General features: G+C 47.2%; 2 protein-coding genes across 2 annotated transcripts in view; both read right to left on the reverse strand.

Annotated features, from left to right (window-relative positions):
* LOC121004473 (oocyte zinc finger protein XlCOF22-like) overlaps nt 1-16,507 on the reverse strand; it is a 137,906-nt gene that overhangs the window by 45,499 nt on the left and 75,900 nt on the right. The window lies entirely within an intron of this gene.
* Nucleotides 1-16,507, reverse strand: part of LOC121004461 (gastrula zinc finger protein XlCGF26.1-like) — a 29,501-nt gene that overhangs the window by 4,009 nt on the left and 8,985 nt on the right. The window contains exon 2 of the mRNA XM_040436693.1: nt 143-245. Within this exon, the coding sequence (XP_040292627.1) occupies nt 143-242 (100 nt within the window). The 5' untranslated portion in view covers nt 243-245. The remainder of the gene's footprint in view (nt 1-142; nt 246-16,507) is intronic.

Consider the following 16,507-nt stretch of genomic DNA (forward strand, 5'->3'; position numbering starts at 1 on the left):
GCATGTGTTATCACCTAAAACACTATCACACGTTCATCCATATTTTGTAGTATTTTGGGTAAATATACAGCTGAAAGACTGTATGCAGTGAATGAGTAGAATCTGTGAGTCTTCTCTGCTTTACTTACTGCTTACTACTCACCTGGGCAGTTATCTGTAGGCATGTCCTCTATGCTCTGCTCATCATCCCTCTCATATTTCTCAGTAACATATATAATGTTCAGATCTTTACTTGGATTCATAACCTGTGAAACAAATATTGTAGAAGTCATCAAGTGGTTGGATAAGTCGTGTGGAAGGTTTTATATGACCAGAAAAGATCAGTAATTAGAATAAAGACCAAAATTGACCAGATAGCAGGACCTATCTGACCCAAATATCTGCATGTCTCCTGTATAAATCCAATATGAGTGCTACTTTATTCCACCTAGAAGATTACAAGACAGGGTGCACCTGTTAGTTCTTGCTGGACACCCCGCTATATATATATATATGGGTTGCTAGACCTTCCTAATACCACTGACAGCTCAATGTAGAACCTGACTATGATGTAGGGAAGTGTACTATAGCACTGAGAGTTTTGTCAGAACACTGTTTAGGAAAGGCCAGGTGAAGTGATGAAAGGCCAGAGTTTAATACTGGTGGTAGTGTGTGAGGTTAGACCACATGAGGTGCCTGAGGAGCTATCTCAGAGTGTGTGAGTGTAGCAGGCCTGAGCAAAGCCACTATGGAGTGCACCGGTGGGCTAGAGAAAGGGAAGCCCGAGTACAGTGATGCAGCGTGTTCCAGCAAAGCTGCCATGAGACTGCAAGTTGGCCAAAGGACCAACACCAGAGGGTCACAAGGGCCTGAGCGGTGCCTCACAAACAGACCTGAGTGATGGCCCTGACCAAGATAGCAAAAAATGGCGAGAGAGAATCTGTTGCAGTTTGGGAGCAATTGTTGGGTCAGATTGGGCTGTGAAAGTGCCAGCCCTTAGCTGGAAAGAGTGACCAGCGCGTTGTGAGAGACTGGCTGCCCTAAGGCCTAGTGAAAGTCTTGTTCATCCAAGTCCTGCAGAGTTGGCTGTTGTGCTCAAGAGAGACAACGATAAGCCCAATGATAGAGAGAAATCCTGCCACCTTCATAAAGTGAAGGTTCACATGTTGTTCTGTGTACTGCAAGGTGAAGATGCTGCTGTAACTGCCGACGTCACAATTTAATGAAGCACTCCAGAAAAAATATATGTATGTCTGTATAGTGCAGTAAAGTGTAGAGGCCACTGTGTATGCTTTGTACATACAGTGAGGAACAAAAGTATTTGAACAGTTCTCCCACTTAGAAATCATGGAGGGGTCTTAAATTCACATTGTAGGTGCATTCCCACTCTAAGAGACAAAAAAAAAAAAAAAAAAATCACATTGTATGATTTTTAAAGAATTTATTTGTCTTACACTGCTGAACATAAGTATCTGAACACCTGAGAAAATCAGTGTTAATATTTGGTACAGAAGCCTTTGTTTGACCAGGTTTGCACACACTGCAGCAGGGATTTTGGCCCACTCCTCCACACAGATCTCCTCTAGATCTGTCAGGTTTCGGGGCTGTCGCTGAGCAACATGGAGTTTCAGCTCCCTCCAAAGAAGTTCTATCGGATTTAGGTCTGGAGACTGGCTAGGCCACTCCAGAACCTTGATATTCTTCTTACGGAGCCACTCCTTGGTTATCCTGGCTGTGTGCTTCGGGTCGTTGTCATGTTGGAAGACCCAGCCACGACCCATCTTCAATGCTCTGACTGAGGGAAGGAGGTTGTTGCTCAAAATCTCACAATAAATGGCCCCATTCATCCTCTCCTTAATACAGTGCAGTCGTCCTGTCCCCTTCACAGATAAGCAATCCCAAAGCATGATGTTACCCCCCCCCCATGCTTCAAAGTAGGGATGGTGTTCTTGGGATGCAACTCATCCTTCTTTTTCCTCCAAACACGAGTGAAGTTTAGACCAAAAAGTTCTACTTTGGTCTCATCTGACCACATGACTTTCTCCCATGGCTCCTCTGGATCATCCAGATGGTCATTGGCAAACTTCAGACGGGCCTGGACATGTGATGACTTGAGCAGAGGAACCTTCCGTGCAATGCATGATTTGAAACCATAACGGCGTAGTGTTCTACCAACAGTGACCTCTGAAGCTGTCGTCCCAGCTCTCTTCATGCCATTGACCAGCTCCTCCCTTGTAGTTCTGGGCTCATTCTTCACCTTTCTTATCATCAGTGATACCCCACGAGGTGAGATCTTGCATGGAGCCCCAGTCCGAGGGAGACTGACAGTCATCTTTAGCCTCTTCCATTTTCTAACAATTGCTCCAACAGTTGATCTATTTTCACCAAGCTGCTTGGCAATTGCCCCGTAGCCCTTTCCAGCCTTGTGGAGGTCCACAATTTTGTCTCTGGTGTCTTTTGACAGCTCTTTGGTCTTGCCCATGGTAGTAGTTGGCGTCTGACTGACTGTGGGGTGGACAGGTGTCTTTAAAGAGCTCAGACAGGTGCTACTAAGTTAGATTAATGAGTTTAATAGAGGTGGACTTTTTAAAGGCACAGTAACAGGTCTTTGAGAGCCAGAATTCTTGCTGTTTCTCAGGTGTTCAAATACTTATATTCAGCAGTGCAAGACAAATAAATTCTTTAAAAATCATAGAATGTGATTTCCTGATTTTTTTTATTTTTATTCTGTCTCTCAGAATGGGAATGCAACTACAATGTAAATTTCAGACCCCTCCATGATTTCTAAGTGGGAGAACTTGCAAAATCGCAGGGTGTTCAAATACTTCTGTTCCTCACTGTATATGTTTTAGTTGATGTATCATTTATGGTTATGAAATGGTTCTTTTAATGTAGCCTACATTTTCCATCAAGCCTCTGCAAAGACAAAATGAGCGAGATCACATCACGCTACACCTCCTCTGTCCCGATTCTTAACTAAGCAAGTTGTAACAGCAGCTGCTGTGCGCCGCTGTTCCACTGCTTACCCCACGGTCCCGGGCACGCTGTTCAGCGGTGATCTACTGCCGGTGATCTTTCAGCCCTGGCCACAGCATGCTTGCTGCTTGTTTTCTGCAGCATTTCCTTAAGGGCCGGCACGCGTCACTTCCTGTGTTTTATGGGTTGGATCATGTGACCTCGCCAACCAATCCTAGCCCTCCTGCACATATATAAGTGGCTCATCCCACTTCCCAGGTGCCTCAGTGTCAAGGTCCTTGTGTCCTGCTTAGGTTCCTGATATCTGCTTGTGTTCCTGACTTGTACTTGTATTCCTGGACTCTGCTACCTGTTTGATCCCTGCCTGCTTGCTTTGAATCTCCTGTAACGACCTGGTGTTCCTCTTGGGAAAGTCTATTCCCATTAGGGGTACTGTGAAGATCGAGGGGCTCACTTAGACAACGCCCTTAGAGGAGGTAGGACACGTGGCACGGTGGGTTCACACCCGCTGGTTTGTGACAGTACACTGAGGCCATGGACCCTGCTGGTCACCCCAAGCCTGTCGTTCAGGAATTGTTACATAAAGTGAGGTGTCAGAGCGAACGTCAGGGTGTCATGATGCATTTCATGCAAAATGTTGCTGCTCGTTTAGATGCCATCTCTTCTCCAGCTACTGCAGGGTCGCCAGTCGCAGCCACCCCTGCAATACCCACACCAGTGAATCCGGATTTGTGTGCCGCTGGTGTGCAACTCCCTCTGCCATCCCGCTATGGGGGAGATCCAAAAACCTGTCGTGGATTCCTGAACCAGTGCCTGATCCACTTTTAGTTGCATGGGCAGAAGTTTCCCACTAAGCGGTCCAAGGTCTAAGCTGCAGTCTTTCCTGGCTGGTCTTTGAAGAGCCTGGCCGCACGTCCTCCGCTGCATCAGCTCTGCTCCGTCTACGTCAGGGTTCCTTGTCTGTTGGTCAGTACGCCATCCAGTTTCGTACCCTGGCTGCCGAACTTGCATGGAACAATCAGGAGTTGGTAAACGATATGTTCCGGGACCTGCTCAATGTCTGCGTGATAGTGTACCTGGACGATATACTAATCTATTCTCCAGATTTGGTTTTACAGCGGTTAAGAGAGAACCAACTTTATGCCAAACTCGAGAAATGCATCTTTGAAAAATCTACCGTACCGTTCCTCGGATACATAATCTCGGATGCTGGGTTGCAGATGGATCCTGAAAAATTGAATGCAGTAATGGACTGGCCCCGCCCACAGGGTCTTCGTGCTATACAGCGCTTCCTTAGATTTGCTAATTTCTATCGTCGGTTCATCCCGAATTTTTCTTCTCTTACATCTCTGCTCTTACTACGAAAGGGGTGAATGCCAGGGTCTGGACTCCTGAAGAGGAGGCCGCCTTCATCTAATTAAAGAGGTCCTTTGCTTCTGCACCTGTTCTGCGTCATCCCGATATCTCCTGCCAATTCTTTTAAGAAGTGGACACCCCCTCCATAGGAACCGGTGCTGTTTTACTACAGAAAGGGCAAGATGTTTACATGTGGATTTTTCTCCAAGCTCTTCTTCCCTGCTGAGAGGAATTACTGTATAGGAGACAGAGAGCTTCTGGCCATAAAACTTGCCTTGGAGGAGTGGCGTTATTTATTGGAGGGGGCCCAGCATCCAATGATAATCTTCACCGACCACAAGAACCTTACTTATCTGCAGACAGCCCAGCGTCTGAACCCGCGCCAAGCCAGATGGGCACTTTTCTTCTCCCGTTTTGATTTTGAGCTTCATTTTGCCTGGCCGAGAAGAAGAACATCAAGGCGGATGCTGTCTCCGACCAGCAGGAGGAGCCCCAATACATTGTAGATGCTGGTAAAAGACATCCCTCTCGGCAAGACATTCGTGCCATCTGCCAAGAGAAAACGTATTCTAGCTTGGGGGCACAACTCCAAACTGGCTGGTCACCCAGAGATCCGCAAGACCACAGAACTTTTGTCCCACACTGTCTAAAAATGTTGTGCATTTTCATAAGTACCGTATTTTTTTTGCCCTATGAGACGCACCTAAGTTTTTGAGGAGGAAAATAAGAAAAAAAATTTTTTTAACCAAAAGGGGTGCTTTTGGTGGGTTTTGAATTAATGGTGGTCTGTGCATAACACTGTTATGGGGGATCTGTGGATGACGCACTGTTATGGGGGATCTGTGGATGGCACTGTTATGGGGGATCTGTGGATGGGCTGTTATGGGGGATCTGTGAATGGCACTGTTATGGGGGATCTGTGGATGGCACTGCTATGGGGTGGGAGATCTGTGGATGGCATTGTTATGGGGTGGGGGGGATCTGTGGATGGAATTGTTATGGGGTGGGGGATCTGTGGATGGAACTGTTATGGGGGGGATCTGTGGATGACACTGCTATATCTCATCCACAGATCCCCTCATAACAGTCTACCCCAAAATACACCGGCCCTCTGCTCACCGAATTATTTATAAACATGATTCCTTATCCTGTTATTAAGTTTAACTAACGCTGCGCTCTCCCATGTTCCCCTGTATCCCCACAGCACTTACGAACAAGCTTCCATAGCAGGCAGAGCGGACGGCAGCAGTAACGTCACTCACTGACGTCGCGCGTCTGCTCCGCCTGCTCCATTCATAAAGTGGGCGTCAGTGAGTGACGTTACTGCTGCCGTCCGCTCTGCCTGCTATGGAAGCTTGTTCGTAAGTGCTGTGGGGATACAGGGGAACATGGGAGAGCGCAGCGTTAGTTAAAATTAATAACAGGATAAGGAATCATATTTTTAAATACACCGGGCCCCGCCGCTCACTGCAGTAAGAGTACAGCCCCTAGTTCCGGACTCCAGCCCCTCCTCTCTCCCGGCTCATACATATCAGTCTGCGATGCTGCAGCGTCGCAGACTGCGCTGTAAAATGGAAGCATTCGCCCCATAAGACGCAGGGGCATTTCCCCCCCCCACTTTTGGGGGGGGGGAAATGTGTCTTATGGGGCGAAAAATACGGTATACAATATTATCTAATGATATTATAGCCAAAATGAATGCTCATTGCCTTTAAGAGGAAATCAGCTTGAACCAAAGTTCTGTCATGTAGCTGAAAAGACCAAGATGAGTTCATGGCAAGTTCAGTTTATATGAGAACCATAGTGAATATGAATGGACATTGTATTTGAAAAGTTATTGCTAAAAGATATGGGTTTATCTATGGGGAGTGTGATGAATACCACCCCTCGTGCCCGCTGACGTCAACCACGTCGAGCTCACGAGACCTGGTATGATCACAGGGTTTACCAAAAACGTGAAGTTACGCCCTCCAGGGGAGCACGTAAGGTCAGGTTGGTATAGCTTACACACACCTTCTGTCCACGCGGGCACAGAGAGGCAACAAGCTGAGAGAGCCTGGTCACGGCCGCAGTGAAACAGCGACTCCTCAGCCTGGGTATCTGCCACCAGTTCTAGTTTGATATAAGCCCGGTCCGCTAACGGGATTATATAGGGTCAGAAACCAACCCGCGGTAGCTTATAACTAGGCCAAAACACGGACGTGGGGATTCGTGATCGAGATACAAGATAGCACAAGATTAAATTATAGATTTAATCGCCGTATGGGCACACTAGATAATACACAATATACACAGACAATATATACAGTGGTCTGAGGTTACAGATTACAGGTTATATGGTTACAACAGGGTTAAGCAGTGTAAAAGTCAGTTACCAAGTATGATGAAAGTTCCTTGGAGATGTTCTTTGCTGCAGTCCACATGAAGGGCCATGAACTCAGCTATTTTCTGGGTCCCTCTAAACACATGTGTAGGATGTGACCCCTCTTCAGAGAAAGACACGCCTACTTGCTGGCACCAGACTTTTAACCTGTAGCCGGCCCCTCCCCTCCCGGCCTCAGGGAGGGGTCCACTCCCCCTCTTCTGGGCTGGCAGCAAATGACCCACAAAACCCTTTAGGGTTCATAGCTCCAGACCAGAGGGTCATAGGAAGATGGTTCTGGGACAAATGGACCTGCCTGGGTTCCGGCTACAAGTAGAGCCCAAACATGGTACCGTCATGTGGTTTCTATGGGGAGATATGGATATCTCTCTACCCTGACCTCGTCTCATTAAACAAAGACATTGGGAACGTACCTCGTGGCCACCGTGACACAAATATGTATCCGGTTTGCGCCTGCGATGGCCAGGCGGTTCATAATTCCTTATGAAAGGTAGATGCCACCATGTCTGGGAGGTCTCATTGATCCTGAGCAAAGGCAGATACCCCCTGCTGGGGGTTTTCCTGCAATATTCCGTTGGCTCCAAACTGGTGGAGGTGAGGTGTGACCTTCTCCTTGAAGCCTGGACCCCCTGGGGGTGGTGGAAACTAATGTTGCATGTACACTGAGTATGCCAAGAGGCCTGGGGCTTTGAAGCAGGGAAGCAGGGCCCTCCTGTGGAGTTCACTACCTCTGTTATCTGTCAGCACATGGGGGTGTGAGGACATGGCTGACAGTAAATATTAATCCATATTCCTCACAGGGAGTATACTAGCTTCTCCAGATATGTCTGTCTGAAGGGAACAATGTTTGTTTCATGGCTAAACCATGACAAGATAAGAATTTATATCCTTAAAGAGGACCTTTCACCGATTATGACAATGTGATCTAACTATACAGACATGTGGAGCGGCGCCCGGGGATCTCACTGCACTTACTATTATCCCCGGGCGCCGCTCCGTTCTCCTGCTATGCCCTCGGGTATCTTCTCTCAGTAAGTTATAGTAGGCGGAGATTTCAGTCACTAAGTTATGGTAGGTGGAGTCTGCCCTTCTTCTGCTCTAGCGCTGGCCAATCGCAGCGCAGAGCTCACAGCCTGGGAGGTTCTTTTCTCCCAGGCTGTGAGCTCTGCAATGCGATTTACCAGCGCTACAGCAGAAGAAGGGCAGACTCCACCTACCATAACTTAGTGAACGGAGATACCGGAGGGCATACCGGGAGAACGGAGCGGCGCCCGGGGATAATAGTAAGTGCAGTGAGATCCCCGGGCGCCGCTCTCCATGTCTGTATAGTTAGTTCACATTGTCATAATCGGTCCTCTTTAAGACACATCTGGTGTGTGGTGTCTATTCATATATTCATGAGTATTATGTATATTCATGTCTGCATTTATTTAGCTTTTTAGTATGAACATATCAATAATTCAATATTGCAATATTGATATATATTATAACCAAGTATTAAAGGGACTCTGTCACCACTTTCTAACCCCCCCTTTTAAAAGTATTGTTCTCTCCATGGCGCCCTTGTGATTACAAAGGTGTTGTTATAACATAAATTCGCCGTCTCGTTTTGATAAAAATACCTTTTATCTAACCTGTCAATCTTGTGGATAAGGTGCCCAGGGCGTTTCTGAAGGTCTGAAGCTGCCGCCCGCCGCCGCCGCCGTTGGTGCCCAGCTCCTCCCCTGATCCTTTCAGCGCCGCCTGAATGTAAAGAAATCCGCCTCCGGCTCTCGCTCAGTGCCCCCTCCTCCTTTTCAAAGATCCCGCGCGTGCGCACAGGCCTGTGCCTGATGCGCCCGTGCGGACATTTAGAATCAGCCTCATTGAGCGAAGTGCGCATGCGCGCACTTCGCTCAACCTCCTCATAAGACGAGCACTGCAGCCAGCCACTCAGAGCCTGCGGCTCCATACAGCGCTTGGCGGGCTCTGAGTGGCTGGCTGCAGTGCTCGTCTTATGAGGAGGTTGAGCGAAGTGCGCGCATGCGCACTTCGCTCAATGAGGCTGATTCTAAATGTCCGCACGGGCGCATCAGGCACAGGCCTGTGCGCACGCGCGGGATCTTTGAAAAGGAGGAGGGGGCACTGAGCGAGAGCCGGAGATTTCTTTAACCACCTCAGCCCCCAGTGCTTAAACACCCTTAATGACCAGGCCACTTTTTACACTTCTGACCTACACTACTTTCACCGTTTATTGCTCGGTCATGCAACTTACCACCCAAATGAATTTTACCTCCTTTTCTTCTCACTAATAGAGCTTTCATTTGGTGGTATTTCATTGCTGCTGACATTTTTACTTTTTTTTGTTATTAATCGAAATTTAACGATTTTTTTGCAAAAAAATGACATTTTTCACTTTCAGTTGTAAAATTTTGCAAAAAAAACGAGATCCATATATAAATTTTGCTCTAAATTTATTGTTCTACATGTCTTTGATAAAAAAAAAATGTTTGGGTAAAAAAAAAATGGTTTGGGTAAAAGTTATAGCGTTTACAAACTATGGTACAAAAATGTGAATTTCCGCTTTTTGAAGCAGCTCTAACTTTCTGAGCACCTGTCATGTTTCCTGAGGTTCTACAATGCCCAGACAGTACAAACACCCCACAAATGACCCCATTTCGGAAAGTAGACACCCTAAGGTATTCGCTGATGGGCATAGTGAGTTCATAGAACTTTTTATTTTTTGTCACAAGTTTGCGGCATTCTAGGGGCCCAAATGTGTGGTAAGGAGTTTGAAATCAAATTCTGTAAAAAATGACCAGTGAAATCCGAAAGGTGCTTTTTGGAATATGGGCCCCTTTGCCCACCTAGGCTGCAAAAAAGTGTCACACATCTGGTATCTCTGTATTCAGGAGAAGTTGAGGAATGTGTTTTGGGGTGTCTTTTTACATATACCCATGCTGGGTGAGATAAATATCTTGGTCAAATGCCAACTTTGTATAAAAAAATGGGAAAAGTTGTCTTTTGCCAAGATATTTCTCTCACCCAGCATGGGTATATGTAAAATGACACCCCAAAACACATTCCCCAACTTCTCCTGAGTACGGAGATACCAGATGTGTGACACTTTTTTGCAGCCTAGGTGGGCAAAGGGGCCCATATTCCAAAGAGCACCTTTCGGATTTCACTGGTCATTTTTTACAGAATTTGATTTCAAACTCCTTACCACACATTTGGGCCCCTAGAATGCCAGGGCAGTATAACTACCCCACAAGTGACCCCATTTTGGAAAGAAGACACCCCAATGTATTCGCTGATGGGCATAGTAAGTTCATGGAAGTTTTTATTTTTTGTCACAAGTTAGTGGAATATGAGACTTTGTAAGAAAAAAAAAATAAAAAATCATCATTTTCCACTAACTTGTGACAAAAAAATCAAAAATTCTAGGAACTCGCCATGCCCCTCACGAAATACCTTGGGGTGTCTTCTTTCCAAAATGGGGTCACTTGTGGGGTAGTTATACTGCCCTGGCATTTTCCAGGGGCCCTAATGTGTGGTAAGTAGATAAATGACCTGTGAAATCCGAAAGGTGCTCTTTGGAATGTGGGCCCCTTTGCCCACCTAGGCTGCAAAAAAATGTCACACATGTGGTATCTCCGTACTCGGGAGAAGTTGGGGAATGTGTTTTGGGGTGTCATTTTACATATACCCATGCTGGGTGAGATAAATATCTTGGTCAAATGCCAACTTTGTATAAAAAAATGGGAAAAGTTGTCTTTTGCCAAGATATTTCTCTCACCCAGCATGGGTATATGTAAAATGACACCCCAAAACACATTCCCCAACTTCTCCTGAGTACGGCAATACCAGATGTGTGACACTTTTTTGCAGCCTAACTGCGCAAAGGGGCCCACATTCCTTTTATGAGGGCATTTTTAGACATTTGGATCCCAGACTTCTTCTCACGCTTTAGGGCCCCTAGAATGCCAGGGCAGTATGAATACCCCACATGTGACCCCATTTTGGAAAGAAGACACCCCAAGGTATTCAATGAGGGGCATGGCGAGTTCATAGAATTTTTTTTTTTTTGGCACAAGTTAGCGGAAATTGATTTTATTTATTTTTTTCTCACAAAGTCTCCCTTTCCGCTAACTTGGGACAAAAATTTCAATCTTTCATGGACTCAATATGCCCCTCACGGAATACCTGGGGGTGTCTTCTTTCCGAAATGGGGTCACATGTGGGGTATTTATACTGCCCTGGCATTCTAGGGGCCCTAAAGCGTGAGAAGAAGTCTGGAATATAAATGTCTAAAAAAATTTACGCATTTGGATTCCGTGAGGGGTATGGTGAGTTCATGTGAGATTTTATTTTTTGACACAAGTTAGTGGAATATGAGACTTTGTAAGAAAAAAAAAAAAATTTCCGCTAACTTGGGCCAAAAAAATGTCTGAATGGAGCCTTACAGGGGGGTGATCAATGACAGGGGGGTGATCAATGACAGGGGGGTGATCAGGGAGTCTATATGGGGTGATCACCACAGTCATTGATCATGCCCCTGTAAGGCTCCATTCAGACGTCCGTGTGCGTTTTGCGGATCCGATCCATCTATCAGTGGATCCGTAAAAATCATGCGGACATCTGAATGGAGCTTTACAGGGGGGTGATCAATGACAGGGGGGTGATCAGGGAGTCTATATGGGGTGATCACCACAGTCATTGATCATGCCCCTGTAAGGCTCCATTCAGACGTCCGTGTGCGTTTTGCGGATCCGATCCATCTATCAGTGGATCCGTAAAAATCATGCGGACGTCTGAATGGAGCTTTACAGGGGGTTGATCAATGACAGGGGGGTAATCAATGACAGGGGGGTGATCAGGTAGTCTATATGGGGTGATCACCACAGTCATTGATCATGCCCCTGTAAGGCTCCATTCAGACGTCCGTGTGCGTTTTGCGGATCCGATCCATCTATCAGTGGATCCGTAAAAATCATGCGGACGTCTGAATGGAGCTTTACAGGGGGTTGATCAATGACAGGGGGGTAATCAATGACAGGGGGGTAATCAATGACAGGGGGGTGATCAGGGAGTCTATATGGGGTGATCACCACAGTCATTGATCACTCCCCTGTAAGGTTCCATTCAGACGTCCGTATGCGTTTTGCGGATCTGATCCATCTATCAGTGGATCCGTAAAAATCATGCGGACATCTGAATGGAGCTTTACAGGGGGGTGATCAATGACAGGGGGGTAATCAATGACAGGGGGGTGATCAGGGAGTCTATATGGGGTGATCACCACAGTCATTGATCATGCCCCTGTAAGGCTCCATTCAGACGTCCGTGTGCGTTTTGCGGATCCGATCCATCTATCAGTGGATCCGTAAAAATCATGCAGACGTCTGAATGGAGCTTTACAGGGGTGTGATCAATGACAGGGGGGTAATCAATGACAGGGGGGTGATCAGGGAGTCTATATGGGGTGATCAGGGGTGATCAAGGGTGAATAAGGGGTTAATAAGTGATGGGGGGGGTGTAGTGTAGTGTGGTGCTTGGTGCAACATATTACTGAGCTACCTGTGTCCTCTGGTGGTCGATCCAAACAAAGGGGACCACCAGAGGACCAGGTAGCAGGTATATTAGACGCTGTTATCATAACAGCGTCTAATATACCTGTTAGGGGTTAAAAAAATCACATCTCCAGCCTGCCAGCGAACGATCGCCGCTGGCAGGCTGGAGATCCACTCGCTTACCTTCCGTTCCTGTGAGCGCGCGCGCCTGTGTGCGCGCGTTCACAGGAAATCTCGGCCATCGCGAGAGGACGCGCCGGCGCGTCCACTCGGAATGAATCAACCACCTCCAGGACGCGTCTGTGCGTACAGCGGTCCGGAGGTGGTTAAGGTATACTTTATGTCGTGTATATCTCACTGAATGGATATAGTCTTAGAAGGAATAGAAAACACTAAGGTTTTCTACAAATAGAAGTTTCTCAAAAGAGATAGTTATTTCAGGCGTCGTTACTCCATAGTTTTGACAGTTAGATATACAAACCCACGGTGCAAGTGTAAGGCCCATTGTATTTCTTATCAAGCCTGGGAGAATCACGATGGTCCCAGTAAGTCTGGAAAGATTACTTGAGAGTGTCAAAGAAGCATCCCTCCTCTTTGATATACATTGAGAAAGGTTAAAGGGCACATGATAAATTAAAGCCACATTTTCAAAATTTTCACTTAAAAATATGTTGTACAACAGTACCATCTGGAGGCAGATTGACAATATTATAATATTTTACCATTTGTTTTATACCATACCAAGGGTTAATATGACATCATTATGTTATTAGCATACAAATACACCCACCTTACCTGATTGGAAATCCCTAATCCAGAAGGGGATGATTCTTAGATAAGGTGGGGGATAATTACTCGTGTGCAGGGCATCAGGGCTCACAATCAAAACCAAAAGAAAAACTCAAAAAGAAAACTTCCCACAAGAAAAATATACCAAAATAAACGTGGATTATTTTTTGACTACTAGGAAAGTTCTTGAGAACTGGTCCCATCTGAAACTCTGTCTACCTCTGACCTGGTAACGTATACTGTATTTATTGCTCGTGATATTAATAAGATATTTCTCTCGGTATATAGCCAAGAGTCCCCATACTGTGGGAATATATAGTGTTAGGTGCCTCCATAATGCTGATTATTCTCTTAGGAAAGGTGCATATTGCTAATGGAAGATCTGACATTATTTGAAAAGAGGACTAAACCTTGGAAAGTTATATTCCGTAGTCTGATTGCCGAGCTGAATATTTTATCATATTAATATCATATATTTTTGATTGGTCATAGGGAAACAGAGTCAAGGGATAACATTTAATTTTCCTATATTAATCCATGGTTTATTGTTATAGCCTGTTTGGTAAACAGAAGATCCTAAGTTTCTCCTGGTATATAAATCATTGGTCTGCTTGTTAAAAGTATAGTATTGACGTTTTGTGATAGATAAATTTAAGTTGTACTGTACTGGTGAGATAGGGGTGTGTTAACGGTGCTCGACTTGTCTGTCTGTCGGTCATGTGACGCTGGCCACGTCACGTGACCCTGAGACCCCACTATAAATACAGGCAGCCTGCTGACCACAGGTTGCCTGTTAAAGGGAACCTGTCACCTGCCAAACGCATATTAAACCGACCACAGTACCTTACAGTATCCCCCAGTGTGTTGTGGACATGCTGCCGTGATCACGCTCTTCTAGCGCATGCGTGGTACGCTGCCGGCTACAGTGTGACGGCCGGGCGCGCGCGCGAGATCGAGCTGTCCGGCGCATCCGCAGTCAGCAAAATGCAGGCGGGTGAGTGAGGATCGCGCTGTAACAGGCAGCGTACTGCGCATGCGCTAGAAGAGCGCGATCCCGGCTTCACGGCAGCATGTTCATCTAATTGTAGAGAGGAGGGGTAAGGGACGGGCTTAGCTTTACTTGAAGCAAGGAGGCCGCTGCCCCCTTGACTTCAAGCCTGACTCGGAGACAGCGCCAACCGACATTAAAACAGCGTTTTTAACAAAGTATGAAGAAACACAAAGAGGAAAGAAAAACATGATTAGCAACACACTGGGGGATACTGTAAGGTACTGTGGTCCGTTTAATATGCGTTTTGCAGGTGACAGGTTCCCTTTAATAATAGGTTCCTGGCTATTTGTTGGACTACTGAATACTCACCTGATCCTGTTCCCTGACGATCCTTTGCCTGCTCCTCCTGTACTGCGCATCCCTCCTGGTATTGTGACCTCGGCTCCCACCTGACTACTCTTTGCGGACTCCTCTGGTACTTCTCTACTCTCCTGGTATTTGACCCCGGCTTCTCCTGACCATTCTTTGCTTAACCCTTTGTACTGCGTAGCTCTCTTGGTTCTGACCCGGTCCTTTCACGTTCCGTATTTTGTCTTGTCTGTCTTCCCTGCACATATCCTAAGTAAGGGACTGTCGTCCAGTTGTCCCCTGTGATCAGGACTCATGAGGCAAGTAGGCAGGGCCAGGGGTGAGGGTGGAGCGCAGTGGTCACTATCCTTCCCCCTGTGTGTGTGTGGACGTGACCGTTACAGTTACCTCTTCATGTTCCTGATGCCCCATGGCAACACATTGCCATGGACTTTGTTACAGATCTGCCCTCTTTTCCCGGATGTACAGCTTTCTGGGTGGTCGTGGACCGGTTCACCAAGATGGCGCACTTCATTCCTTTGGCTGGACTGCCTTCGGCTGCTGAACTTGCTAATGTAACAGCGGCTGCTGTACGCCGCTGTCCCCCCGCTTATCGCCGAGGTCCAGGGAGCCGTGCTCAGCGGTGACCTGTGGTCGGTGCTTCCCATTTCACCGCTGCGCTCCTGGGCTCTGTTTCTGTAGGTGGTATTGCTTTTGAGGACTCCGCTCCACAGCTTCCACTCAGCCCTGGACACAGCATGAGTTTGGCTGGTTTCATGTTACAATGCTCTAAGGGAGGAGCACATCACTCCCTGGGCTGTGTGGGTTAGGTCGGATGACCTCGCTGACTAAACCTGGCTCTCCTGCAGGTATTTAAGTGGCTCAGCCCTCTTCCCAGGTGCCTCAGTGTCAAGGTCCTTGAGTTTGCTGTTTCCTGATACTCTTGTGTTCACCTGATTTATACTTCGTTCCTGGACTCTGCTTTTCGTCTGATCCCTGCCTGCTTGCCTTGTCTCTCCTGTTGCTGACCCGGATTGCCTGATCTGTACCTGTGCCGCCTGACCTGACCTTTTTCCTGTCTGACTACGCCTCTGCATCATCCTTTGGTACTGCACTGTTGATCCTAGTAACGACCTCACCTGCTTGACTACACGTGTACTTTTGGTACCCACCCAGGCATCTCCTGGTTTGCCTGGACCAGCTGCCACTGACTCGAGGATTGCTCTGGAGTAGCCCCTGGCAACTACCCTAACGGCTCAAGTCTATCCTCACCATCTGAGGCTCTAGTGAAAACCAGGTAGTTGTTTGGATACGCCCCTCCAGAGTATAGCCAGTCAGTGGTACAGTGGGTTCACACCCGCTGGTCCGTGACAGGACACTGAGGCCACATACCCCGCTGGTCATTCCAAGCCTGTCATTGAGGAGTCATTACATAAAGTGAGGCGCCAGAGCTAACGTCAGGAAGTCATGATGCAGTTCATGCAAAATGTTGCCGCTTGTCTGGATGGCATCTCTTCTCCAGCTACTGCAGGGTCGCCAGTCGCTGCTACTCAAGCAATTCCTACACCGGTGAATCCAGATTTGTGTGCCACTGGTGTGCAACTCCCGCTGCTATCACGCTATGGTGGAGATCTAAAATCCTGTCGTGGATTTCTGAACCAGTGCCTGATCCACTTTGAGTTGCATGGGCAGAAGTTTCCCCCTAAGCTGTCCAAGGTTGCCTTCATTGTGTCCCTGCTGTCTGATGAGGCACTTGCGTGGGCAAATCCTATTTGGGAACATGGAGGTCCAGAAACCACTAATCTGCAGTCTTTCCTGGCTACCTTCCGGCTCGTCTTTGAAGAGCCCGGCTGCACCTTCTCCACTGTATCAGCTCTGCTGCGTCTACGACAGGGTTCCTTGTCTGTGGGTCAGTACGCCATCCAGTTTCGTACGCTGGCTGCCGAACTGGCATGAAACAATGAGGCTCAGCTGGTGGTGTTTTGGGAGGGCCTTTCTGGCCGGATTAAGGATGAACTAGCTGGTTTGCGACCGTCCTTCTACTCTGAATGACCTGATCACCTTGGCTACAAAGATAGATATGCGCTTCAAGGAACGCATGCACCAGAAGGCCACCTCAGTTGGCTCCATCCT

The sequence above is a fragment of the Bufo bufo genome, chromosome 6 (assembly GCF_905171765.1).
Source record: "Bufo bufo chromosome 6, aBufBuf1.1, whole genome shotgun sequence".
Classification (NCBI taxonomy): domain Eukaryota; kingdom Metazoa; phylum Chordata; class Amphibia; order Anura; family Bufonidae; genus Bufo; species Bufo bufo.